We start from the raw sequence: 26,279 nt of genomic DNA, 5'->3' as shown, positions 1-26,279 counted from the left end.
AGCAGAGTAAGTTACAAACTCTGATAAATACAACTAACAATAATTTTTGTTTACATATTACCCATCAAATAAAAGAGAAACAAACACAGCCACACCAGGAGATACAAGAGACAATCCCAACATACACAAACACGGCAACAACATCTCCACCTGCTCACTCCTTTTGTCTTATTAAAATAACTTAAATGTTCAATGTCAATAGGCCAATGCTATTATCTTCTTATGAGAAATACATATATTCGTTTAAAACCCATTAAGACCCAAATACTAATTGTCACTCATTTTATGGTTATTTCTACAAGTCTTCATGTATTTGTTTTAAAGGTCCGGTAAAAGCAACAAGTTTAAAAATAAAAAAACATATAACCAATATAATAAGAATTAAAAAATTATTATTTAATACACACAACTTACACAACTAAATTGGAGAAAAAATATTCAGAAACAAAAGGTACTCTCAACAACCTTAATATAATTTATGTAATCTCAACCGTACAAATAACAAATTAAAAAGACAAACAAAGAATAAGTCTCAGTGACACAACAAGGAACACCACAAAATATATCAATCACATTACTAACACAGTTTAATCCTTCGTAAGTGGAGAATAGTGCATACACAGTTCATCATCACAACTCTAATCCTATAACAGTAAAAAACTTGAAAAACAATGATCAACCCAAAACGCAAAATTCACAGGTACAATAACCCTAACAAATATTGAGATGAAACAAGAACTATGTCCACAATTCCGCGCTTGCGCGGGGGCAATACTCCTAGTATCTAAAGTAAGACGGCTGGATCACTAAGAGCATCATTCCCTAAGTAAATGTAGAGACTTCATAATTTTTCGAATGGCATAATGATTTGTTGATGTTTGATTTTCCGTGTTTGGAACATCTTTACAACTTGGTAATACTTCATAATTGATTTGTTTGATACTAACAAATATGATTCAAAATTTACAAATTTCATATAACTAATTTCTTGGCTAATATTACTATATAATTTTATTTAATTACAAAATTATACACTATTTTGATAACATAACATAAAAATTACATATAAAATAATTTTGTGTTAAAATATCCGCAGCATAGCGCGAGTTTTGCCTAGTTTATATTTAATAATGTTAGAACAAATTGGCAATCCAAGTTTAATATTCATATGGTCCAATTTTATTTAGTATGAGATCTTATGAGAGTAACCGATCCAAGAACAAATTCGTGAGGGTTTAGGTCCAAAGCGGACAATATCATGCTAAACGTCTGGTGACGAAAACTTGGCACTAGTTGAACGTTTGGCTTCCAGCACATACATCCTAGCTCTAGTTGAGCATCTGGCCAAAGAGTGCATTTGGTCTTGATATCAAAACCAATATTACGTGACCTTTGGTCTGAAGAAAGGATTGTTAAAGGAAATTTGCAATCCAAATCTTACATCGGATATATGGTTGAATCCTACTATGAGGCATCTTGGAAAAATAACTGATCGTAGAACAAATTTGCGAGGGATTAGGTCCAAATCAGACAACATCGTATTAAATGAAGAATTGGATATCTGGTAATAAACATGTGGCTCTGATTGAGCGTAAGACTCCCAACACGGATTTCCGGAGGGCATCTGGTCGTCCACACAAATACCTCACTTAGAGTACTAGAGCACGAAAGTAAGATTATTGGAATCCAATTCTCAACGTATGATCACGAGTCCATCACCTCCTTTTCAGATGGTAAATACATGACTTGTTTAAATGTACTAATCAGTAAATAACATTTTGGTGTGCTCATCCCCTATATATTATTAGAGAAACATCTAAAAAGTTATAACTGTAGTTTGTACTAATTAAAAAAATACCCTAATGAGTTGTCACGTAATTGGAATGTTAATTTGCTTACGTGGTAGCTTGAAAATTAATTGAAAATTTTGTTAGTTCAAAATTAAATTGTTAGAGAATGTTATAATATATAGTATATCCATTATGAATCATTTATTTATTAAATTAAAATTATTATATATATTATTTCTTTAAATAAAACCTACGGAATTACCTAATGTGATTAAAATATGGCAATTAATAATTTTAAATAATAAAAATTTGCTAACAATCTGTACACTTTCTATCATTTTAGTTCAATTATTTATTATTAAAATAAATTACACAATTACATTAATCATATAATAAAAATTTAGATTTTTTTTTGTATATGTTATATTTTTAATTTTTCAAAACGGGTATAAATTACTAAGACAGTAAAATCTCACATAAACTTTTGGGATCAAGGTTTAAATTTTTTTTCTATAATAAGATACAATGATTATAAAATTATGTGAATAAATAATTTTATTTTAATAGGTGTTTATGTTAATATATATATGTGTATATATATATATATATATTTCATATCGTTTAAATTAAACTATACATCATATGAAAATACATACTTATATTTTGATATATGCGTTGAACATATATTGAAAAGTTAATATATTAATTTTGAAATCTTCATTGTTTTTTTTTAAAATGATTATAAATTATTGAAACCACTAAAAATTTCACATTAGAAAAATCGTTGGTGTAAAATTTTGTTACACACATATGCAAATAATCATAAAATCATATGAGTAGAAACCTCATTTAATAAATATTCATATTAAAAGTATACTATATATCAATGTAAATATCTTTTAAATTTAATTATATATCATATATGATAGATAAGATTGATTGTTTTGATTTATTTACCGATTGTGAATAAACAAGAGCGGTCATTTGATTTATATGTGCATGCCAATTTATTACATAATAGTATCTGAATTCTTAGTTATTTAATATATAATTATTATTTTATTTTTTTCATAATATGCAGAAAACATAAAATAAGTAATAAATATAAAATATTTATTCTGCACAAGGCGCAGATCTTAACCTAAGTATGTATCTCTTTAATAATTTTAAATCTTAAATATTTTCTAAATCTCAGGCCAAAACAAAATAACGAAATGAGAATAAACTCAAAAATCAATATTTATATCGAGCAATAACCAAAATGAAAAAAGCGACACAAAAATGAGAAAAATATTGAAGATAGATAGGATTGGTACGTGAACGTAAACTTCTCATAATCATAATTAACTTTTAAATTGCTAAATCATGATATAAAACCGAGCTGGCATAGTTTCATTGTAACCAAATAGTAGGTCTGAGATTATTCCGCCTAACTGTTAGGTTCTTATGTGATAAGTGATTTTCTGACCTAAAATATTTTTAAAAATAGGATCAGCTCATCAGTAAACAAATTATGTAATTAACAAAAAAAATTTTAAAAAAATTGTTTAAAGGACAAAAATATTAATTTGATCAAAAATATAAATTTTATTTTTCCATAAGATATTTTTTAAATAATTTTCATATGAATGTACCATGCCCAACATTATTCTAGTTTATTAGTAATATAATACATGACTTGTAAATTGTATATGAAAATAAATCTTGAGAATAACTGGCCCATTAAGATATAGTAACCCACATACTCAAAGCCCAAATTGTTGTACCTTTGCTTCAAGCTTCAGGGTCAACTGTTTAATGCCCACCCCTATCTCCTTCTTTCGGTTCTTCCCTCCCCCACTGTTTCCTCTTCTTATACCCATCAAATGGTGGAGCCCCGAGAACCCGATACTGCTTTAACTACGAATCAATCAGCAAGGAACTGAGATAGAGAGTGTGATCTGCTCTTTTCTAGCTATGATCAAGCTCAGATTCGTTCACAGTCTCCTCTTTTTTACAGCGATCTGCTTTTTCCTTCCGAAGATCGCCGCTAGAGGCGGCCACTCCGACTACATCCAGCCAGGTCCGCCGCAAAAATATATACTCTACGTCTCGCAGATTGATTATTTCCTTCATTGATTGCGCTTGGTTTGAATTGGCATAATGTCAGATATGACACAAGAAAAGAACAATTATATTTTAAGACATGTAACGGTTCAGACATTAGTTAAGGTGTTTATGCATAACTGTTACTTTAGTTAATCTTTATTTTTTTTTTTAATTTTGTGTATTAATTTTTTATTAGGTGATGGAAATGCCAGTTTTCATGGTACTGCGAGGCACTTATTTGCGCAAGAAGAAAAGCGACCGAGGTAGTGTCGTTGGAGGGTTTCGAGTTGTTACTAGGATGTTCTTAGTGTCTTGTGTTACTGATAGCTATGTTTTTTTTATTGCTCAAAGTGTGGAACTGACTCGAGGGTACATGACGAATGCTGATCTTGAGAAAGCAATGAAAGATTTCACCAAGAGGTGTAGCAAGATCTCCAGACTGTACAGGTAAATTGATCACTTGGCTGATGTTCTTGATTTAGTAATATGGTGTTGTTGATTTGTGTTCTTTATTTCTCTCTTTGAGGGTTTTCTGGAACGTGCTTTCAGCATCGGGAAGAGTGTCAATGGGTTTGCTTTGGTAATCCACTCTTCTTACCTTTATCAAAACTGAATCTTCTTGTTTTTACAAAGTGCATCTCTTAATCTCACTGTTTCCTTGTTTTGCCTTTTATAGTGGGTCATAGAGATTTCAGACAAGCCTGGAGAGATTGAGGCTGAACCTGCATTCAAGGTTATATATCTCTCTGTGATTATCAGTTATGATTCCTGCTGATGAAAGCCTAATTAGTTGAATAATTGGGTCATGCAGTACATTGGGAATGTGCATGGAGACGAACCTGTAGGGCGTGAGCTCTTATTACGTCTTGCAAACTGGATTTGTGATAACTATGAGAAAGATCCGTTGGTAATTGATCTTTCTGCTTCTTTGTTCTGGATTTGTGAAAAACAATGTTCTAGGCCTACGCTGATATTATCTATATTTTGGTATGCAGGCTAAGTTGATTGTGGAAAACGTTCACCTTCATATACTGCCATCACTGAATCCAGATGGCTTTTCAGTCAGGAGACGTAATAATGCAAACAATGTTGATCTAAATCGCGACTTCCCTGACCAGGTGACTTGTCTATTGGTGCTTTTCACTTTCATAAGTACCATGCTCGGAGTAATCATGAATGCTGTGTAGTTAAAAATTTTATTGGTTTTGGTTGTTCATATAGTCATTAGTCACGTTTGGGTGCTTTAACACATACCTAATGTCGCAGTTCTTTCCCATAAATGAAGACTTGAGTTTGAGGCAACCTGAAACTACGGCAATTATGAATTGGCTGAGAGAGATACGATTCACAGCGTCAGCTACTTTGCATGGGGTAATTTTCTAGATTTGGAAGCTTACTTTAAAGATTCTCCGAAGGGTTTAATTCCACAACAAGTAGTAATGACTGTTGCTTGTGGATACCTTGGTTTGTTACAGGGCGCACTGGTCGCAAATTTTCCATGGGATGGTACGGAGGATAAGAGGTAGTTTGCTTCTCTTCAAAATGATTTTTGTATATAATTGTGTGGTCCCTTGTGCAATGCAATAACCATGTACCTGTTTCTTTCAGGAAATACTATTATGGGTGTCCTGATGATCAGACATTCCGGTTCTTGGCGCGTCTATACAGCAAATCTCACCGTAACATGTCTTTCAGCATAGAGTTTGAGGATGGAATCACAAATGGAGCATCCTGGTATCAACATCTGATCCACTTCCTCTGTCTTCTCCAACAAATGATTAGTGCTTTAAGCAAAAACGTTCTGCAGGTACCCAATCTATGGTGGTATGCAGGACTGGAACTACATACATGGAGGATGCTTTGAATTGACTCTGGAAATAAGTGACAACAAGTGGCCTCGTGCCTCAGAGGTCTAACTCTTATATTCATATGCATTAACCTGTTTCTCCTTGGATTCTACTAAGCAGTTAGCTGATAGAGTTCGTATCTCTTTTTCAGCTTCCCACGATTTGGGAGTACAACCGAAAGAGCATGCTGAAGCTTGTTGCAAGTTTAGTGAAGGTATGCACCGTTTTAATCATTGTTTTCAGAACCCAACATTTTAATCTAGTTATATCATTAATATACTCTCAGTTCCGTTTTGCAAAAAATGTGTTTGACATTTTTCACACATATTAAAAAATGATTGAAATGGATTTATATTCATATTAGTTATATTTATTTAACCGATAGTATTTCAGATAAATAATTTTTTTTTAAGATCAATGCATTTTGTAATTAATATTAAGCTTATTTATTAAATAAGGTATAATATTTAGTGCCTTTGTGTGCATCCTTTTGTATTTTTCTGTCGTTTATTAAGACCGCTCTTCTCTCTTTACATTAGACAGGAGTTCATGGTCGGATCTTTTCATTAGACCAGGGGAAGCCACTGCCTGGGCTTGTTGTGGTCAAGGGAATCAACTATACGGCAATACTCATATTAACATTGTTTTATGAATATTGTTAGTTCTTCAGTATTCGTCCTAATCCTTATGCTCTCCAGGTTAAAGCCCATCAAGCCTACGCAGACTACCACCGGTTGCTTGAACCTGGAAAAATATATGAAGGTCTGATGTTCTCTCCTCACCTTCATCTTAAAAAATATGTGTGATTATGTTGTTATTGTTGAATACTTTTGCATCATTTTGAGTTTCAATCTGCTGATTTGCAGTCACAGCGTCCTCTCCTGGATATAAACCGAAGACAACAAGCGTCTGGTTAGGCGAAAACGCTGTCACCGCTGATTTCATTCTCATTCCAGAAGCAAGTTACGGAGGCAAACTACTGAGAAGCAGCTGTGACTGTAGCTACGGTCAGCCGTTACTTCTAACGCGCTTCTTCACGGAGACTAATAACGGAATCACGTTTGCGCTTGTGGTGGTTGTAGCTTTCCTGTTCTTTTTGTTGCAAAGAAGAGTGAGATCTAACCTGTGGAAGCAAAGACAATCCTCTAGGAGATCAACCACAGTATGATTAACTCTTTTACTCTAATAAGCAAAAACCAGAGTTCGAATCCCTTTGAGCACATTCCTCGTGTAGTTGTTGCCTATTAAACATTTGATATAAATCATACAAGTGCAGAAAGAGTTGTACTATCATGTGTTTTGGTGTTGCATCTCATCTCTTACTACCAACTAGTCAAAGTATGTTTGGTGTGTCCCCGTCTCCTCTGGAGAACTGAAATGTCTTGATTAAGTGTTTGATTGTTTTTTCTAAAAGAAAATTAAAAATGCGTTCACAAATGAAATTTCAAAGTCTAAGCATGAAGCTGAAGATATAATAGGATTCATGCTGTTATCGGCTTCAAGGAAGAACAGAGGAGATAGTTACCATCATAGTAAGCTGGTTATATGAACACAAACTTTCATCTTCATCAAGAAAGTGCTCTGTTTTAATCAATTATTTGTATTGCAGGACTATGACTATTCGAGTTTCAATCCAATTGCTTATGAACTTTTGTGAAATGGCTGCAATGCTAATCTAGGTCCTTATCCGTAAATATAAATATCTACTTAGTAACTTAGTCAGAGTCTGATTGTGTGTGTGTGGAGTGATAAACAAACAGGAGAAGAAGAACGAAGAAGGTTCATTAGCACATACCTTGGCTCTACAGGTTTTTGTCCTCTTGAAGCATTAATTACTTCTTCACACCTCAACAAAAACTCATCTCTTGCTCAAAAACGTAGTATATATTTCAAAATATGATATCAGAAAAGTTAATTAAATAAAATATAGCACATTTGCAACAAAAAAATGAAAGAGTTATGTTCATTGAATTTATAGAGAGTTATGTTCATTGAATTAGTCTATAAATTTTAGAAAATAAAAACAAAAATAAAGTTAAGCTATAACACATTTAAAAAAATGAGTTTAACCAAAACAAAAATGAAAATTAACTTAAGAAAATATGGGTGTACTTCTATATGTCCATGTAGAGTAAGACATGCTTGCTTCTAGCGTTTGCAACACATTATTTATAGGACAATCATCGATTACAAACCTTTTATACTGTACAACAAACTAATTTCATCAAGTGATGAGTGAACAATACACCTTTTTCTTTTTAAAAGTTGCCCTCAAAATCCTCAACTTCTTGAAAAAGAATTGCCAGGAATCTATGGGATAAACAACAATAATCTTTAAATTGTATGAGAAAGCTCTCAAGCTTCTTGATTCATTGTTGTCAGAATAACTTATGATTTTTTGGCAAAAGAATTTTTTTTCAACTCTTGCAGTCTTGGTAACCAAGAGACACCACATATCAAATTTGTTAGAAAACCAAAACAAATAAACAACTTACACCATAAACAAAGAAGATTAAACAACATGGCAAAGCAATTATTTTGTTGCTGCCACATATATGTAGTATATGCCTCAATAAAAGTGTATCTCATGTGTTTTCTACTTTCTATAATGTTCCTAATAATCAATAAGATTTACGGGTTTCTTAAGTCATATATTCTTTGTTTGAGAAGGCTGTAGAAGTTACACCTACCGTTAATGAGAAACAGTCAGATGATACACTGGTTTACAAGAAGTAAGTTTCTTTGCTAGAACTCAGAGCTCTTACAACTTCATAATGTGTCTCTTAAACTGCATTACATATCTCTTACAACTTCATAACGCGTCTCTTACAACATTTTTTCTAGAAATGGCAGTAACCGTTATTCTGCCGGTCGTCGACAATTTGCAAGTAGAAGATCTTTTCCTTAGAGAGCAGTCAATAGCATACATGAGATTAACACAATAACCGAAACATACACATAGAAAGAAGAAGAATGTGAATGTATCAGTGTTAGTAATATTAAAATGGCATACATGAAATTAAAACGCATCCGAAGAAAGAATATCACATTGGCAAACTATGTCGTCAATACTTTACATGCAAGATCAAACACCCAAGTTTAGGTTTCTTCTTTATTTATTCTTCTTTTAAACGACTACGGCCACAAGTGACTCGTCTTCTATCTCTGCATCCGTAAATGTCAACATTCGCTGAAGCTTTCTAGTGGAAAACACCTCGACTTCAGCCATGTATGTTGCTGTAACCGGACGATGATCTGAGAATTTATGCTCTGTTCGGCGGTAATGAACCAACCTCATCCCTTTACCATAAGATAGTATTCTGTCACACCAAGCTGGTTTTCTCAGTGTTGCCTTTCCATTGGCCCCAGTGTACTCCTCTGAATTTGCTTGGTACTTATAGGTAGGTGCAAATTGTAGGGTTCCTTCTGACCATCCGTCAAATGCTCGACCTTTCTTATATTCCTTTACCAGCTGCAACATATGTTCATAGGCAAAAAAAATTGTCAAGTTGATTAGTAGAGCTTTAATAGTTTTCTAAATATCATATTTGCAAAACATTGGCCGCCGCTTCTAACATTTGTATTAGATTATTTGACTGTTAAATTGATTAAGAAAATAATGTCTTGATCATTTAGTTTTCAGTTCATAATTGTTTCAATCCTCATAATTTTCAAGACCTATCCTGGATCCAAATTGTAACAGTTAAAAAACGTTTATTATTACCTGATCATATTCAAGTAACTTGGACCAGTCTTTCTTGGAAATAAGGTCTGTGGTTTTCTCATACGATAAATTAAGCCGATAGTTAAGATCGCCTAACCAGATTATTCTTCTGCAAAGAGGTGAAAACAGAGTAAAGTTTTAGAAACTTATGTAAGAAAGTTAGCAAAAGAGAGAGAGAGAGAGAGAAAAGACAGACTCGTGATCGTAGATATGCTTAGGAAGTCCTAGTGCCGAGACAGAGTGAAAAGCTGTTCTTTTATGTATCTCATGAACATCCGCGTTCCTCTTGATCTGATCAACTTCTCTTTCTCCTGCCGTCAAATGAGTGCATATGAAACAGAAGAACGTCTGGTTTATCGACATACTCACAGACACAGCTCCCTGCATGCCACACAAAATCACCTTATAACATTTTGAAACAATGTAACATAATATATGTAATCTTTTATATACCTTGTTACCAATATATCCCATGATACCAACTCCAACAGTAGAGACTCTAACGTTTTGAATGTGTTTTCGCATGCTTCGTTTAACCCAAATGGTCAAAAGAATCCCAACCATTTTCTTACTCACTAGCCTCACATAAGCCGGTCTTCGTTTCCTCTCCATTAGCAACTTCAGGTCCATGGACGCTAGAGCCACTACCTCCGGAGATATCCCAACGTTGTGTCCGGCTACAGACTTAAACGAATTGTAAGCCTTGAAAGACTTTAATGTCTGCAAGGACTTATATGTCGTAATCGACGGCTGTCTATCGAGAACGCAAGAAGGTCCTAACATGTTCAAAGGCGGTTCAGGCCAGCTTAAACCGATCCTTTCTTGCCCACTCAGCATCCGGTTTAGCGTTTTCATACCGGTTTTAGAGGAATCATCATGGTTCCTCCTCTTCTCAAAGCTATTAGAACGTAAATAGACTTGTCTGTCTAGCTGAGAAGAGAACTGTCTATTGATCTCAACAACCGGCAAACCGGACTTCAAGTCAACGAGTGTGTTGACTTCGCTGATAACTCCACCGTCATGCTTTAACTCGCTATCTTCTACTTCCTCCTCGTCAATAGGGTGAATCTCAACGCCAGAGTCACTATCATTCTCGTACCCTACTTCTTCCTCTATAACATCGTGTGTTTCCTCAAAAGGTTTGAATCTCCCTGGAGATGGTGGGTCACTGTAACTTTTAACCGCCGAGTGTTTTGGTCTGACTCTGTTCAATGCTTCTCTGATTACTTCTTCCCATTTCGCCACCGGTCGATTATCTTCCCCTCCAAGTATGTTTCCAGCATTCAAAGGTACAACCTCTTGTAAACTTCATACCAAACAAATAAAAAAATAAGCATAAATAACATGAATGAAACAATAATTCAATTATAAGAAGCATATTGTGAAAATAAAATTGCTTACCCAATAACGTAAATATCAGCAGGAGAATTAATTTCGATCCAGTCATCGATGTCAAGATCAGAAGGTGGTGATGTTCCTCCTACGTTCCACGTACCAACACATACTCTGTACAACAACAAGTTTTCATTACTTCAAGTTATGTGTTATGTCTCCATTTCACCCAGCAAGATTGAAACAAAAAAAGAGTAGACTATAACTTATAGTACAACTATAATTATAAAAATAAATATACAACAAAAATATAATTAAATCTAAAGAAACATCAGAAACTGTACCGTATTTCTTTGTTGTTAATATACTGTGCTCTAAATGTTTCCGAGTTTCTTCTCCTTAACTTCATTGGAGCATCTGATTTTCAACAAAAAAATATTAAAAATATTTATTAAGATTCATCTAATTAATACTATGCATTACCATTGCAAATAAACTCCGCGGCAGCTGCGGCAGCCATGTCATCCTCCGCGTTTTCACAAACCCTTGATTGAGTCGATTCTCTTCTTCGCGTGCTCGATACTTCAACATCTGTTGAACCGGTTTAAACGGTTTAGGTAACCGGAAAAGAAGACCGGTGACTCCTGAGCAGAGAAAGAAAGAAGAAACAAGAACCTTCATCGGAGCTGGAGTAATAGTTTTCAAGTCCAACGTCGACGTTTTCGGATTCGTCTTCAGTATCGGCACCATAGTCAGGCTCACTAGCACTTCTGTTCAACCACTTCCTCATCACCAGCTTTGCCCATAATCTCTGTGTTATCAAATCATCCAACACTTTTTTTTTTTTTTTTTTCAGAACCAATATTTAACCTTAACGACACACAACGAATCTTACCTGAAATTTCTGACAACGGTAGCTTTTCTTCATCGTCCCGGCAGGTTCAGCAACTGAAGATGACATGAAAATCGTATTTATAGATGTTTTTTAATAAAGAGGAAAGTGCTGAACCTTTTATAAATTTTGTCTTTTCTTGTTTTCTTTTGGTTGAACATTTTATATAAGAAAATAAAATATTAATAATGGCGTAATAACAATAATTCTTCTCTTGACGTTATGGTTAATTTTGCATTTAAAAAGTAACTAGGGAGATTATAACCAGAATCCCCTACTCGCATATGAAAAATGTTTAGTTATTTTACTGTCTTCATTTGATGAAAATTACAATACAATAACTCGGATTATATATTGTCCCTATCTAAACTTATATGGTGAACTTTTCAAAGATTAGACCACAGTATATTAGTTTGTTACGTTATGGTCATTGATTGTACCAACCAATCAAAAGTTGTTTGCCAATATATAAGGAATCAAAAACTACAACAAAATATAACCCTTGTTATACAAAAATGAACTATAAAGTATGCACACAAGGTACATATTGGACGTGGTCAACAACTCCCACGGGAGCTATTTTTTAAACTAATTTTTTACATAAAACTTATTGTCTCAGCTCTTTGGACTTTAACTTTTGGACCGCAATTCAACTACTTCTATGAATATTCAAGTGGATTATGCATGATCTTTTCTTTGATAAATTATCTATTTGCTCACAAGATTAACGTTGTAAGTTTTTAAATCATATAATCAATAGATAAACAGAAAAAGTGAATTTGGAAAGGAAGTGGTGCTAGGTGGGGTGTAGAAGCGTGAGTCACTCGTTCGCATAATGTGTATACCACTATGGCACTATACCCAGCAAATTATTAACTTTCCATGCATATTGTAAAACATTCATTTTAATTTATTTTTCGATCAAATAAAAACAAATTCACGTTCATGCCAAAACATATAAAACGGCATATGTTTTGTCATTTATATCATTCGCAACAATTGTGTCGAATACAGGAAAATGATATTTGTAGTAGCCAACTATAATCATTGTGGGGCGGCTCGAACTATTATATGACATGATTTTCTTTCTAAATATTATAAGAAAAGAAAAGCATAACCACTATTGAAAAATAAACATATAGCCTATCAAATTGCTCCAAATATATCATTACTAAATGAGTTGAATTTAGAGGTTGGAAATTGAATACAAGACCAAATAAAAAGTTTGTAAATTTAACCAAAAAGTTTGAATATCAACCATTCAGTTGATATTTGATATTTTACCATGCCAGAAGTGTTTTTTGTAATATATGTACGAATGTGCGGAAGATGTGAAAATAAACAAATTTATTTTCTGAATAGCAGAAAACGCAATATAAGCTGAACCGCCGACCGCATTATTAATCAAAATGTCTGATACAGTCTTTTACAAAACGTCTGATACCGTCTTTTATAACCAAAACGTCTAAACCGCTTTATTAAGAAAGGCAAACGTCTAAACCGGAATCCAAACCAAGAATATTACAATAAATTGAACCGCCGACCGCATTATTTAATAACGTAAGTTGTTGAATAAACATGACGGTCGGGTCCATTCATATTTGACGCATAACGGCACTACTGATTAGGTCCATTAACAAGGTTGGGCCTATCGCTAGCTGTCGTTCAATATATTTGTAAATTCAAGGGTTCTCTTGTTACATTTTGAACTTCGGGTCCGATATGATAATTTTTGTAAGAAGAGGGGCATTTATGAGAAAACCAAATTTATGAAAAGAACCGTTAGAAGAGAACCCTCTACCCGGCGGGTAAGAGCATCCTTATCGGTGTCTTTAATGATACCTCTTACCATTAAATGAAATAAAATAAAAAAAAAAAAAAAGAAGGAAAGCTTGGACACGCCTCTTGCGTAAAGGCCGTGAAGGGTTGCCTCTTAGTGCCACGCGTCAACTCTGGATAGGTTCTCGGATCGGTTACGCGTTAAACGCGTTGAAGTCTCTCTCTCTCTCTCTCTCTCTCTCTCTCTCTCTCTCTCTCTCTCTCTCTCTCAAGGTCTCTCTGTCGACGAAAGGCGATTCGCCGTCTCCTTCGGTGGATCTTGGCGGCGACGTCTCAACCGGTGATCTCTGGCTCTCTCTCGGTGGTTCTCTGTCTCTCTCTCTCTCGGTGGGTCTCCTCGAGGCAACGGAGCTCTCCTTCGGTGGCTCTTCTCAGAGACGTCTCCTTCGGTGTCTTTTATCGGCGACGTCTCTCTTTGTCGCTATCTTTCTCTCTGTGGTTCTCTCTCTCTCTCTCTCTCTCTCTCTCCTGGTGGTTCTCCTCGAAAGGTAAGCGGTTGTTGTGTTCCTCTTGATTATGCATGTCTTAATCATGTATATTATTGGTCTGATCGGTTGTTTTCTATGTAGTTTGTTGGAACTCTTCGGATCCGTCTCTCGGTGGGTCATCTCCTCGAAGCTTTCCATCGGCGGCTCACCTCAAATCGAAAGGTAAACCGGATCTTCTCTTGTTTCATTACGCATGTGATTGATTTTTCTATAACTTGTTATGATCTCAGTTTTAAAATTTTGACCTGTCTGATTCAGTTTGTGTTAATTAAAAAATTGGATAGATCAAATATGATTTGTTTGTACGTTTGTTTCTGCTAAGACTTATTGCGATCAATGTTGATTTGCTATGCTTTAGGTAGTAAAATATTATGGTTGTGTTAGTAATAACTAGGTTTAATGGTTGAAGTGTAATAAATTCATTCTCTTGTCAGATACAAGGATCAAGCTGAAGATCGACTAAAGGTTCCAATGTTCATCAAGGACAGAGCACACTGCACAAATAAGGTTAGTGTTACTGTGTCATCTCGTTGAAGAACCGAATTTATGTAATTTGTGGTTAGAATTGAATCGAGTGTAATTAATGTGTTGGTTAGAGTAAGGATATGGTTATGTGATAAATGGAAGTGATGGCTAGCTAGAATTGCTAAGGCTTACTGTGATTAATGTAGTAGATATATATCAAATCTCTTTGTTTGTTGGTTGTCATGAATGCATCTAAATGCACATTCCTCCTTCTCTTCCTTCTTGGCATTCTATAAACTCACATTCCTCCTTCTCTTTCTTATCATCTCCTTCATATCTTCTCAACTGCTCTCTCTATGGATTCTCATCAAAGCCAATCCTCTAGCTTTTTACACTTACTAAATGATGTTAGGAGTTTTCAAGGCTCATAAGGCAAATGATGTAGTATAAAAGATTGTCGAACCAATTCTAAGGGATTTCAAAGCACCGAGAATGCAAGTACATACTTAATCTAAGTGCAACCGATAATTTGGATGGTTTTAAACTACTACTAACAATATAATGCAAGAACAGAACAATAAAACAATAAAAGAAGTGACTTTCTTGTTTATGATAAAAAAGAACTCATGAGTATAGGAATTAGACCTTTGGTGATCAAGTTTCAAACTAAGGATGGCAAATGATCAATCAAACTATCAACCTTAAGCTTAGATACAACCTTAAACAAACTCTATGTCTAGATGAATGTTCATTTACTAACATATTTCAAACATCAAATGTCTTTGGTTGAATAATATGAAAGCAATCATTACTAACAAGTCTATTGACTATCTTAACACCTTTAACAACAAATGTCTTTGGTAAAGTATGTTAAAAGCTTAGGAGAGTTGTTTCAAGCATTTCATCAAACACCTTGTGGGTGGGAAATGCCTAAAGATCAACTTTTGAGAGGCCAACTCAGAAGATGCATTATGAATACTCTATTAGCAAGGAATAAGAAGGATCTACACTATAACATCCTAGATCTAGCCTAATCACCCTTAATCTCCCTAACCCATGAATTCAAGAATGAATTACTCACTACTCTTCATGATTCCTCTTAAACCCATATTGGATTTCAGATTAATCATGTAGAGAAATACAGATAATAGATATGAAAACAACAGAATTTGCAATAACAAAATGATCAATTGATTCAAAAAGATGAACTTTCCAAGAGGTTTTGGTGGTTTTCTTTTGATAAAAGATAATCTGCCTCTAATGGCTTACAAAAGATACTTAAACTTAGGTTTAGAAAGTAAAAACGTGCATAATAAAATGACCAAAAGGCCCTTGATAAATCATAAGTTCGACCAAATAAACGACGCGCAACGACCTCGGGGTGTCGCTCCAACACGTCGCTTCGGGCTTCGGGAGCGACCTGAGGTAGTCGCTTTGGCAGGTCGCTCCGGCTCCATTTTTGTATCTCCAGACGATAAAAGGGCGAGCGACTTCGTGACGTCGCTCCGGTAAGGTCGCTCTGAGAGGTAGGGCATACAGACTTCGTGGTGTCGCTCCGGTAGGTCGCTCCCATGCACTGCTCGTCCAATGATCACCCTTATCACCTCTTTTGAGCTCCAAATGCACCCAAATGTCTCCAAGAACTCCATGTGGTACTTCAATACCTGATAAAAACTCATGTATGAAAAATGCAACATAAACATGGCTAAATCCTAGTCTATATGATCAAAATGCACATGGGTGAATGGATAAAACAATGGAAATATGCAAGATATCAACTCCCCCAAACTTGTTCTTTTACTTGTCCACAAGTGAACTTTCTAGGAATCATAGGGAGAGAGTTTTGAAGGTGGGAGCTCATTACCAAAAGAAACACATCTAGCACTCAATTCAACATCTAATCCAACATGAGCACACTCTCTTATTACACTCTAGCTTCTCTAGGCCTATCTCAACTCCTTTTGCCCTTACAATCATCATCAAGCATCCACACATTCAAATCAACCAACTCCCACATTAATTAAGCATAAAACATCAGGTGAATTCTTGCAAATGGTCAATTGGTCCAAATCATTTGGTTGGGTAAGGGAAGACTTTTTATTCAAGTGAGTCAAGAGGTTCAAGATACATGATCTTTAAGGTGGTTTACTCTCGAAACAAGTAGCCTTGACATTGCACATAATATATCTAAGAAAGGGACCAACTCATGCATACAATGCTCAATCTCCATTGTTCTACCCTTTTCCCAAACATACAAGTTACACAATCATTTCCCAATGTCAAACCCAACTCACATCTCTCACCAAAAGATCCTAAGAACATTAACTCTTTCTCTTTGGAATCTACAAGGGATTTTCCACAACCTCAAAACATTTCTTAGCTCCTAACAATTTTGCTAGCCCCCTTTTTCTTTCTTTTCTCGTTTTTTTTTTTCGTTTTCTCTTTTTTTTTTTTTTTTTTTGGTGGGGGCCAAGACTTTTCATAACTTGAGCTAGAGACTTCTCTACTTATCCCAATAAGACAATTCACTTAAACACAAAGAGTCCATTCTTTTCTTTCAAACTTTACATTGCTCCCAAATCATAATCACAACACTCACCCCCACCTATAGCTAGACAATAGAGTGCCTAATCTAGCAAGAATGAAGATCAAGCATTGTCGTTCCCGATACTCTTAACATTATGCACATGTAAGACTTTTCGAAAAAGGCCTCACTCATCAAACAATGAAAGCTTAAAAGGAAGGAAGGGTTTTGGGAGTGGTCTACCACTAGAGTTTGTCAAAAAAGATTGGCATAAAGGATGTGACAACTCAAATGTGTATAGCCATGACTCAGTACATAAGGGACCATGAGCAAGAAGCATTAAGTTCGTTTAGTTTAAATAAGGTTGTAGTTGGCTTCAAAGATTGAGTTTCCGCAACTAATGAGATTCAGGAAGAGTTTTTAAGGCTCGAAACATACAAGGCTTTTTGAGAGATGCAATAGCTATTCGAGGGCGAGGTAGTGTTCTTTACAAGGCATTTTAAATCATTGCTCCCAATGCAAGTGGATGCAACCTATATGCTCTAGACTCTCCTAAAAATGCAAGTGATGTAATCTATATGATTTTTTTTTATGCAAAAAGATATGTATGCAAGACTCAATGCAAAATCATCAAAGCAACATGATCAAATACTTGGTACCTCCCCCAAACTTGAGTTACACAGTCTCTGTATTGTCAAGTAGAGAGAGAGATACCGAAAAGAAAGCTAATATGCAAAAATGAAATGGTATATACAAGGGAAAGTAATGAAGTACCTTCTACGGGTAGTGAGTAGGGGCAGATGCCCCAGCATCGTTGTCGTCAGGTGGGAACGTGGTGTAGTAACCACCTGGTGCTGAGCTGCAGCCTCCAAACCATGAACCCTGAACCGGTCGTGGAGCGACCTGAGGTAGTCGCTGTGGGACGTCGCTCCCGGCTTGTTTTTCGTGTCTCAAATCGACACAAACCCGAGTGACCTCGGGGTGTCGCTGTGGTGACCTCGCTCTGGAACTGGAGCGACTTCGTGTCGTCGCTCTAGGAGGTCGCTCCGAGAGTATTTTCGAGCCCCAAAACATCGTTAAGCCGAACGACTTGTTACACTCGCTGTGGTGAGGTCGCTCCCAGCTGGAGCGACCTTTCACCCTCGCTCCAGGTCCTCGCTCCCACGCCTGATCCAGGTTCTCTGTTGTGGCATACCTCATCTGAGCATCATTCAGGGTTTGGCTCGCGTAGTAGATCACATGGGTCTTGCCGTCTTTCTTCTGTCCCAAAACAGCTCCCACAGCATAATCACTAGCATCACACATGACCTCAAAGGGAAGATCCCAATCAGGTGGCTGGAAAATTGGAGCACTGATGAGTTCACCTTTCAGCTTCTTGAAGGCTTCTAGACATTCCACATCAAAGCTGAAAGTGGCTTCCTTGCACAGCAGCCTGGTCAATGGTCTAGTGATCATGGAGAAGTTCTTGATGAATCTTCTGTAGAACCCATCATGACCAAGAAAACCTCTGATGTCTTTCACTGTCTTCGGTGGGGGCAAACCAACTATAACATCGATCTTAGCCTTATCCACCTCAATCCCCTTCTCTGAAATCTTGTGTCCCAGCACAATCCCTTCTTTAATCATGAAGTGACACTTTTCCCCCATTCAGCACAAGGTTGGTGTCTTCACATCTCTGTACGACCCTTACACCATGGGGAAGGGGTTTAAGCTTCACTTTAGGCGCCTTAAGCTCGCTCCAGTCATCTTGATGGGTGTCCTCTTGTTGAGTGACTGAGGCTTCTTGATGAACCACTTGTGGCAGCTCCTCATACTGATCTTTACTAACAAATCCCTTGTGTGAATCCAACATCATCCCATAGGCAGTACTCTCCAGGTTCTCAATCACTTCAACTTCTCTCTCTATCGTCAAAGCATGCTGTAGAGGGTCTTCTAGTGACAACTCTTCAAGGAGCTCATCAGCAAGGGCGTCCATCTCTTCAATGTAGAAGACTTGCTCTTGAACTTTTGGTTTCTTCATTACCTCATTGATGTCAAAGTGAAGAACATGCCCTTTACCCAAGTGGAGATCAATCTTGCCCTCTTTCACATTAACAATTGCTCCTGTTGTAGCTAAGAAAGGCATTCCAAGGATTAAGGGATCTTGAGCTTCCTCACCCATCTCAAGCACCACAAAGTCTGTAGGGATCTCATAGTTTCCAACCATAACGGGGAGGTCCTCCAAGATACCCACAGGGTACTTCACTGAACGATCAACCAATACCAGAGACAGTCTACACTTCTTGTACTGAGTGAAACCAAGCTTCTTAGCAACAGATAAAGGCATCAAGCTGACACTAGCTCCCAAATCGCAGAGACATCTATCAAATACCATATGTCCAAGAGCACAAGGTAATGTGAAGCATCCTGGATCTTCTAGCTTCTTTGGAACAACAAGCCTCTGGAAGATGGCACTGCACTCATGAGTGAGAATCATCATGCCCTCCATCTCTTTCTTCTTTGCAGATACAACATCTTTCAGGAACTTGCTATATTGAGGAATCAACATGAAAGCATCAATGATGGGCATTGTGACTTGAACTTCACTCATTTGCTTCTCAAATAGAGCTTTGTGCTTCTCTAGCAGCTGCCTCTTGAATCTAGCAGGGAATGAAAGTTTGGGTTCATAGGGAGGAGGAACAAAAGAATTCTCACTTGCTGGAGCAACAACTTCACCATCTTTCACTGTTTACTTCTCTTCCCCAACCTTTCCTTTACCTTTGGCTTCCACAATCTTCTCCAAGACTTCATCATTGATTTTCTCATCAACAATCACCACTTCATCATATATGTTAATGGCAACCCCCTCACCTTGTTTCTCAGCATCCTTGGTGAGAGCTCTCTGAGGTAACTCCTTACCACTCCTGAGGGTGATAGCTTTCATGGTCTCCTTGGGGTTTTGCTCAGATTTTCCAGGTAAAGAACCTTGTGGCGATTTTGTTGAGTGTTCATGGCAGCAAACTGGTTCTCCAAGGTTCTGAACTTGTTGTTGAGCTCATTGTAGCTTCCATCAATCTTTGAGTGAAGGTTCTTCAACTCATAGCCAACATGCTTCTCACTTCTTGTCTGAGACTCCAAGATTTGTTTCAGTAGGGCATCAGTGCTGCTGACTTGAGGAGTAGAGGTAGAAGGATTAGCTTGTTGTTGGGAAGAATGGTGTCCTTTGTTGTTGAAATCAGGAGGAGGGTTTTGTTGAGGCTGATAGCTGCCTTGCTGGTTGTTCCGAGGCTGATAACCACTCTGTTGGTTGTTGGAATAGGATTTCTATTGGTAGTTGTTGTACTGAAAGTTGGGCTCTTTTTTGTACCAGCTACCATTGTTGTTGATAAAACACAGCTCTTCTTGACCTTCCAAACCCTCAACCTCATGGACAACAGGTGGTGTCTCTTGGCTTGAGTTACCAACAAAGTTCAGCTGCTCTTGGGTGGCTTTATCAGTAATGAGGATGTCTATCTTATCCTGTAGAGCTTTCAACTCCTTCCTCGTCTGCTTGTCATCTGATCTACTGCCTCTGTCGTGGCCTCCACTGTAGACTGCATCACTCTTTACCATGTTGTCAACCAGTTCTTCTGCATCTTCCTCAGTTCTCCCCAAGAAGAACCCATTGCTAGCTGTATCCAGTCTGGCCCTGTACTTAGGAAGAGCACCCCGGTAGAATGTGCTCAGCAAGCTTTCCTTAGAGAAGCCATGGTGTGGGCATTGAGCTTGGTAGCCCTTGAATCTCTCCCAGGCTTCACTGAATCCTTCCAAGTTCTTCTGTTGAAAGCTGGAAATCTCATTTCTCAGCTTAGCAGTTCTTGAAGTAGAGAAGAACTTCTCCAAAAATGCTTTCTTGCAGTCATCCCAGGTGGTTATAGAGTCATTGGGTAGAGACTTTTCCCACTGACGTGCCTTATCCCCCAAAGAGAAAGGGAATAGCTTGAGCTTTAAGGCATCTTCGGACACACCATTGGTCTTTGACAACCCACAATAGCTGTCGAACATGTCCAAGTGATCAAATGGGTCCTCTAGAGCCAAGCCATGATACTTGTTGTTCTCGATCACGTTGAGGAGTCCTGATTTGATCTCAAAGTTGTTGGCTGCTACAGCTGGTGCTCGGATTCCCAATCTATGACCATGAATGTTGGGGCGTTCATAAGTGCCAATAGGTCGAGCTGCTCGCTGTTGGTTTTGTGGAACGTTGTTAGCTCCATTGACGTCCGCATCATTTTGAGGTATGTCTCCCATATCAGTATCCAATCTTTTCAAGTGAGCCTGCTGCTCTTCTTCTCTTCTCTTTCTGCAAGTGAGCCTGCTGCTATTCTTCTCTTCTCTTTCTAGCACACTCTCTCTCTAAAGCTCTGATGTCTGCAGCTCTTGGAACTAGGTTTGATGGACCCCTGCTCCTCAAGTTCATACACCTGTAAATTAAAGGGAGGTGAAGAAGGAGAATCAGTAACAAAAGAAAATAAAAATGACTTAGTCTCAAGCAACTGACTAAATCTCAATGTTCAAATCTACTCAGAATTTGGCAACGGCACCAATTTGATGTTAGGAGTTTTCAAGACTCCTAAGACAAATGATGTAGTATAAAAGATTGTCGAACCAATTCTAAGGGATTTCAAAGCACCGAGAATGCAAGTACGTACTTAATCTAAGTGCAACCGATAATTTGGATGGTTTTAAACTACTACTAACAATAGAATGCAAAAACAGAACAATAAAACAATAAAAGAAGTGACTTTCTTGTTTATTATAAAAGAGAACTCGTGAGTATAGAAATTAGACCTTGGGTGATCAAGTTTCGAACTAAGGATGACAAATGATTAATCAAACTATCAACCTTAAGCTTAGGCACAATCTTAAACAAACTCTATGTCTAGATGAATGTTCATTTACTAACATATTTCAAACATCAAATGTCTTTGGTTGAATAATATGAAAGCAATCATTACTAACAAGTCTATTGGCTATCTTAACACCTTTAACAACAAATGTTTTTGGTAAAGTATGTTAAAAGCTTAGGAGAGTTGTCTCAAGCATTTCATCAAACACCTTGTGGGTGAAAAATGCCTAAAGATCAACTTTTGAGAGGCTAACTCAGAAGATGCATTATGAATACTCTATTAGCAAGGAATAAGAAGGATCTACACTATAACATCCTAGATATAGCCTAATCACCCTTAATCTCCCTAACCCATGAATTCAAGAATGGATTACTCACTACTCTTCATGATTCCTCTTAAACCCATATTGAATTTCAGATTAATCATGTAGAGAAATACAGATAATAGATATGAAAACAATAGAATTTGCAATAACAAAATGATCAATTGATTCAAAAAGATGAACTTTCCAAGAGGTTTTGGTGGTTTTCTTTTGATAAAAAATAATCTGCCTCTAATGGCTTACAAAAGATACTTAAACTTAGGTTTAGAAAGTAAAACCGTGCATAATAAAATGACCAAAAGGCCCTTGATAAATCATAAGTTCGACCAAATAAACGACGCGCATGGACCTCGGGGTGTCGCTCCAACACGTCGCTCTGGGCTTCGGGAGCGACCTGAGGTAGTCACTTTGGAAGGTTGCTCCGGCTCCATTTTTGAATCTCCAGACGATAAAAGGGCGAGCGACTTCGTGACGTCGCTCCGGTAAGGTCGCTTTGAGAGGTGGGGCATACAGACTTCGTGGTGTCGCTCCGGTAGGTCGCTCCCATGCACTTCTCGTCCAATGATCACCCTTATCACCTCTTTTGAGCTCCAAATTCACCCAAATGTCTCCAAGAGCTCCATGTGGTACTTCAATACCTGATAAATACTCATGTATGCAAAATGCAACATAAACATGGCTAAATCCTAGTCTATATGATCAAAATGCACATGGGTGAATGGATAAAACAATGGAAATATGCAACATATCACTAAACAGTCAACAACCACCTATCAATGAAAACCCAACTCAGTTTATGAGTTTTCAACCCTCTCCAGACCTTGGAGGATCTGGTTCACGTGCAGAAATTGGTGAGGACCGTAAGCAAAGGTCGAAGTGGTCAACTGCTGAAGACCTGGTCCTCATCAGTGCATGGTTGAACACCTCCAAGGACGAAGTAGTTGGGAAGAGGGCTGGAACCTTTTGGTTGAGGATAACCTCTTACTATAATGCAAGTCCCAAGGTCGTTGGTTTGGCTAAGAGAGAGCAAAACAAGTGCAAGAAAAGGTGGGGGAAGATAAATGAAGGTGTCTGCAAGTTTGTGGGATGCTATGACACTGCAACAAAACAGAGAACTAGTGGGCAGAGTGAAGATGATGTTTTGAAGGCTGCACATGAAATTTTCTTCAACGATTACAAGGTGAAATTCGCATTGGAGCATGCCTGGAGGGAGCTTAGGAATGATCAGAAATGGCGTGGGACTTATGGAAGTACTCAGCAAAGCTCTGGTTCAAAACGAAAGAGAGTCGAGGAAGAACAAACTTTTCACTCATCATCATCTATGCCCAGTGTCAATGGAGAGAATGAAACAAGGCCTGTCGGTTTTAAGGCAGCCAAGGCAGCCATGGCGAAGGGTAAAAGGTCACTGGTTGACGAAGGGAAGAATCTGCAACAGGTGTTAGCTTTGAAGCAGGAAGTTAACAAGACCAAACTGCTTGACATTTTGCTCTCCAGGACAGAGCCACTTACTGAATTAGAAGTGGCGCTTAAGGATAAACTCATTACTGAAATGTTATCTATGTAATCTTTTAAACTGTCAATGTTATCAAACTTGATGTGTGATATAAGTTTATGTGCATTTCTCTTGTTTTTATTTAACTGCCAATGTTTTAATTTAACTCGGTGAAGCAATTCAATGTGTTTAATAATCTCTCTGTTTCTTTTAAACTGTCAATGTCTAAATAATTTCTCTGTTTATTTTTGCTTTTCAGGGGTTCAAGTAACACACATCCACAAATGGAAGCAAGAAAACCGATTGTCTGTGGCCTCTCAGCAAGAGGAATCATACCACCTCTCCCACAAGAAGTTCATGTTGCGGATGTCACACCAGCTGGAGTAGAAGTAGTGGAGATATCAGATGAAGAAGAAGCCGACGTGGTGGAGTTATCAAGCGAAGAATACATGAGGAGTATGGGTTACTTGATTAGGGTGGAGGAATCAGAAGATGACATAGAACCTGAGGTCAGAAGGATGTTGAAAAGGATGCATAAGGAAGAGAAGAAGCTGAGAGAGGAGAAGTTCAAGGTTTTGAGGTCTGGAATCAAGCTAGAGGAAGGAGAATCCTCACGGACTTCATGAAGACAGCTTGTACTGTCTCTTGTCTTGTTTGTTTGTACTGTCTCTTGTCTTGTTTGTTTCTGTTGTGTCTGGTCTTGTTTGTTTCTGTCACGGGAGTCATGAAGTTGTTTCTGTTTTAGACTTTGAAGCTCACAGACTATGAGCTTTTTATGTATCACGGACTATAAACTTTTTATGCATTTTGTATGTCACAAACTCTATTTATATTCTTCAACATACTCATCTTCTCTCCACGAGAAGAACAACAAACTCTTCTTCTCTTTAAAAGACCAAACACCAAACATATCAACAAACTCATCTTCTCTCTATTTTTTAAACACCAACCATATATCAACAAACTCATCTTCTTTCATATTATTCTTAAACACCAAAGCCATATTTTCAAAATATGGCTTCTTCTTCTGAAAATACATTTGATGAATCGGTTGATGATAGAATTGAAGAGCTCTGTGAGCAACATTTTGAGGAAGCTTTTGAGAATTTAACTTTTCTCGGTAATCAAGAAGAACGAAAAAAAAAAATAAAAAATGAGCTTATATCGAAAGACATCGTGAAGAGGAGCATATTCGTTTATGGACTGATTATTTCAGTGTAACTCCAACGTATCCTGAAAATATCTTCTGACGACGTTTCAGAATGAACAAGCGATTGTTCATGCACATCGTTTATCGACTCTCCAATGAAGTTCATTACTTTCAGGAAAAAACAGATTTTCTCGGAAGGAATAGTCTCACACCTCTTCAAAAGTGTACCGCAGCAATTCGTGTATTGGCGTATGGTTCTGCAGCTGATACTGTCGACGAATACCTCCGGCTCGGTGAAACAACAACTCGGTTATGTGTGGAATATTTTGTCGAAGGTATAATATATTTGTTCGGCGATGAGTACTTAAGAAGACTGACACCGGCTGATCTCCAACATCTACTTGACTTTGGAGAGTATCGTGGCTTTCCCGAGATGATAGGAAGTATCGACTGTATGCACTGAGAGTGGAAGAATTGTCCCACCGCTTGGAAAGGGCAATATTCTCGTGGTTCGGGTAAACCAACGATCGTTTTGGAGGCGGTTGCTTCATTCGATCTCTGGATATGACATGCGTTTTTTGGACCAGGTACATTAAATGATATCAATGTTCTTGATCGTTCGCCTGTTTTTGATGACATAATAAACGGTCAAGTTCCGAATGTCACTTTCTTTGTCAATGGAAGAGAGTATCATATGGCTTACTATCTCACCGATGGTATATATCCGAAATGGGCAACTTTTATCCAATCTATTCCTTTACCACAAGAGCCGGAAGCAGTTTTATTTGCTAAAAAACAAGAAGCTGCCCGAAAAGATGTGGAGCGTGCTTTTAGAGTTTTGCAAGCTCGGTTTGCCATTGTTAAAAATTCGGCTCTGTTTTGGGATAAAGTCAAAATTGGCAACATTATGAGAGCATGTATCATACTCCATAATATGATAGTCGAAGATGAGCGAGATGGATACACTCAATATGATATTGCAGGGTTCAATGAACGAGAAGACACCAGAACTTCACATGTCGATCTCAATTTTTCTTCACATATGCCTACACATATCACCGAAATGATGGAAGCTCGAAATGATATTCGTGATAGACAAATGCATCAACAACTGAAAGCTGATTTGGTTCAAAATATATGGCATAAATATGGATTTAGTCAAGACAACAACTGAGCTCGGATGCTTCTTTCAAGTTATTCTCGTTTTTGTTAACTAATCTTTATTTCTCTGTTTTTATTTATCATTATCTATATGTAAAATGTTATGTTTAATAATTGTATTAATAAAATTTAAGTTTAACAAAATAATTTTTTTTTTAAGAATCCGTAAATAAGATACTTGCAATGGACCATGTAAATTGTCCTGACTCTTAAATAAGACTCTTAACCTAACTTTTTCAACTTAAAATATTTAAATATGCTTAAGAGTCCTTAAACACCTCTTAGGGATAAAGATGCTCT

General features: G+C 37.1%; 2 protein-coding genes and 1 non-coding gene across 4 annotated transcripts; 2 read left to right on the top strand and 1 right to left on the bottom strand.

Annotated features, from left to right (window-relative positions):
- Positions 1-3,588: 3,588 nt before the first annotated feature.
- LOC106417033 (carboxypeptidase SOL1) lies at positions 3,589-7,018 on the top strand. 2 transcript variants are annotated; one of them, XM_048748431.1, is made up of 15 exons: positions 3,589-3,852; positions 4,075-4,141; positions 4,230-4,324; positions 4,403-4,458; positions 4,555-4,611; positions 4,690-4,785; positions 4,874-4,996; positions 5,145-5,249; positions 5,354-5,400; positions 5,487-5,612; positions 5,686-5,788; positions 5,877-5,939; positions 6,265-6,348; positions 6,424-6,487; positions 6,592-7,018. In XM_048748431.1, the coding sequence occupies exons 1-15, from the start codon at positions 3,747-3,749 to the stop codon at positions 6,891-6,893; spliced, it is 1,494 nt and encodes a 497-aa protein (XP_048604388.1). In that variant the 5' UTR covers positions 3,589-3,746; the 3' UTR covers positions 6,894-7,018. The 2 variants fall into 2 exon arrangements, with proteins under 2 accessions (XP_048604388.1, XP_048604387.1); XM_048748430.1 differs by having other exon boundaries at positions 3,590-3,852; positions 4,230-4,325; positions 4,428-4,458.
- Positions 7,019-8,689: 1,671 nt separating this feature from the next.
- LOC106417647 (type IV inositol polyphosphate 5-phosphatase 3-like) lies at positions 8,690-11,955 on the bottom strand. The gene is made up of 9 exons (XM_013858426.3): positions 11,677-11,955; positions 11,457-11,592; positions 11,265-11,372; positions 11,126-11,198; positions 10,851-10,955; positions 9,903-10,755; positions 9,646-9,830; positions 9,450-9,558; positions 8,690-9,197 (listed from the first exon to the last, which is right to left on the bottom strand). Exons 1-9 carry the CDS (start codon positions 11,740-11,742, stop codon positions 8,853-8,855), a joined length of 1,980 nt encoding a protein of 659 aa, XP_013713880.1. The 5' UTR covers positions 11,743-11,955; the 3' UTR covers positions 8,690-8,852.
- An 8,755-nt stretch (positions 11,956-20,710) lies between these two features.
- LOC125582593 lies at positions 20,711-20,817 on the top strand. The gene has a single exon (XR_007320050.1). It is a non-coding gene; the product is annotated as a small nucleolar RNA R71 (small nucleolar RNA).
- Positions 20,818-26,279: the final 5,462 nt, after the last annotated feature.

Source organism: Brassica napus, chromosome C2, assembly GCF_020379485.1.
Source record: "Brassica napus cultivar Da-Ae chromosome C2, Da-Ae, whole genome shotgun sequence".
Lineage (NCBI taxonomy): Eukaryota > Viridiplantae > Streptophyta > Magnoliopsida > Brassicales > Brassicaceae > Brassica > Brassica napus.
Note: the sequence above shows the minus strand (reverse complement) of the source record. Positions and strands in the feature narration are given on the sequence as shown.

What these genes read in the sequence shown, in the direction of transcription:
- LOC106417033 (XM_048748431.1), top strand. Translation starts at nt 3,747, where the DNA reads ATGATCAAGCTCAGATTCGTTCACAGTCTCCTCTTTTTTACAGCGATC. An exon ending in CAAGAAGAAAAGCGACCGAG is followed by an intron (nt 4,142 to 4,229) that starts GTAGTGTCGTTG and finishes TATTGCTCAAAG; the next exon opens with TGTGGAACTGACTCGAGGGT. An exon ending in CGTCAGCTACTTTGCATGGG is followed by an intron (nt 5,250 to 5,353) that starts GTAATTTTCTAG and finishes GGTTTGTTACAG; the next exon opens with GGCGCACTGGTCGCAAATTT.
- LOC106417647 (XM_013858426.3), bottom strand. Translation starts at nt 11,742, where the DNA reads ATGTCATCTTCAGTTGCTGAACCTGCCGGGACGATGAAGAAAAGCTAC. An exon ending in ACCGTTGTCAGAAATTTCAG is followed by an intron (nt 11,593 to 11,676) that starts GTAAGATTCGTT and finishes TTGATAACACAG; the next exon opens with AGATTATGGGCAAAGCTGGT. An exon ending in TTACTCCAGCTCCGATGAAG is followed by an intron (nt 11,373 to 11,456) that starts GTTCTTGTTTCT and finishes CCGGTTCAACAG; the next exon opens with ATGTTGAAGTATCGAGCACG.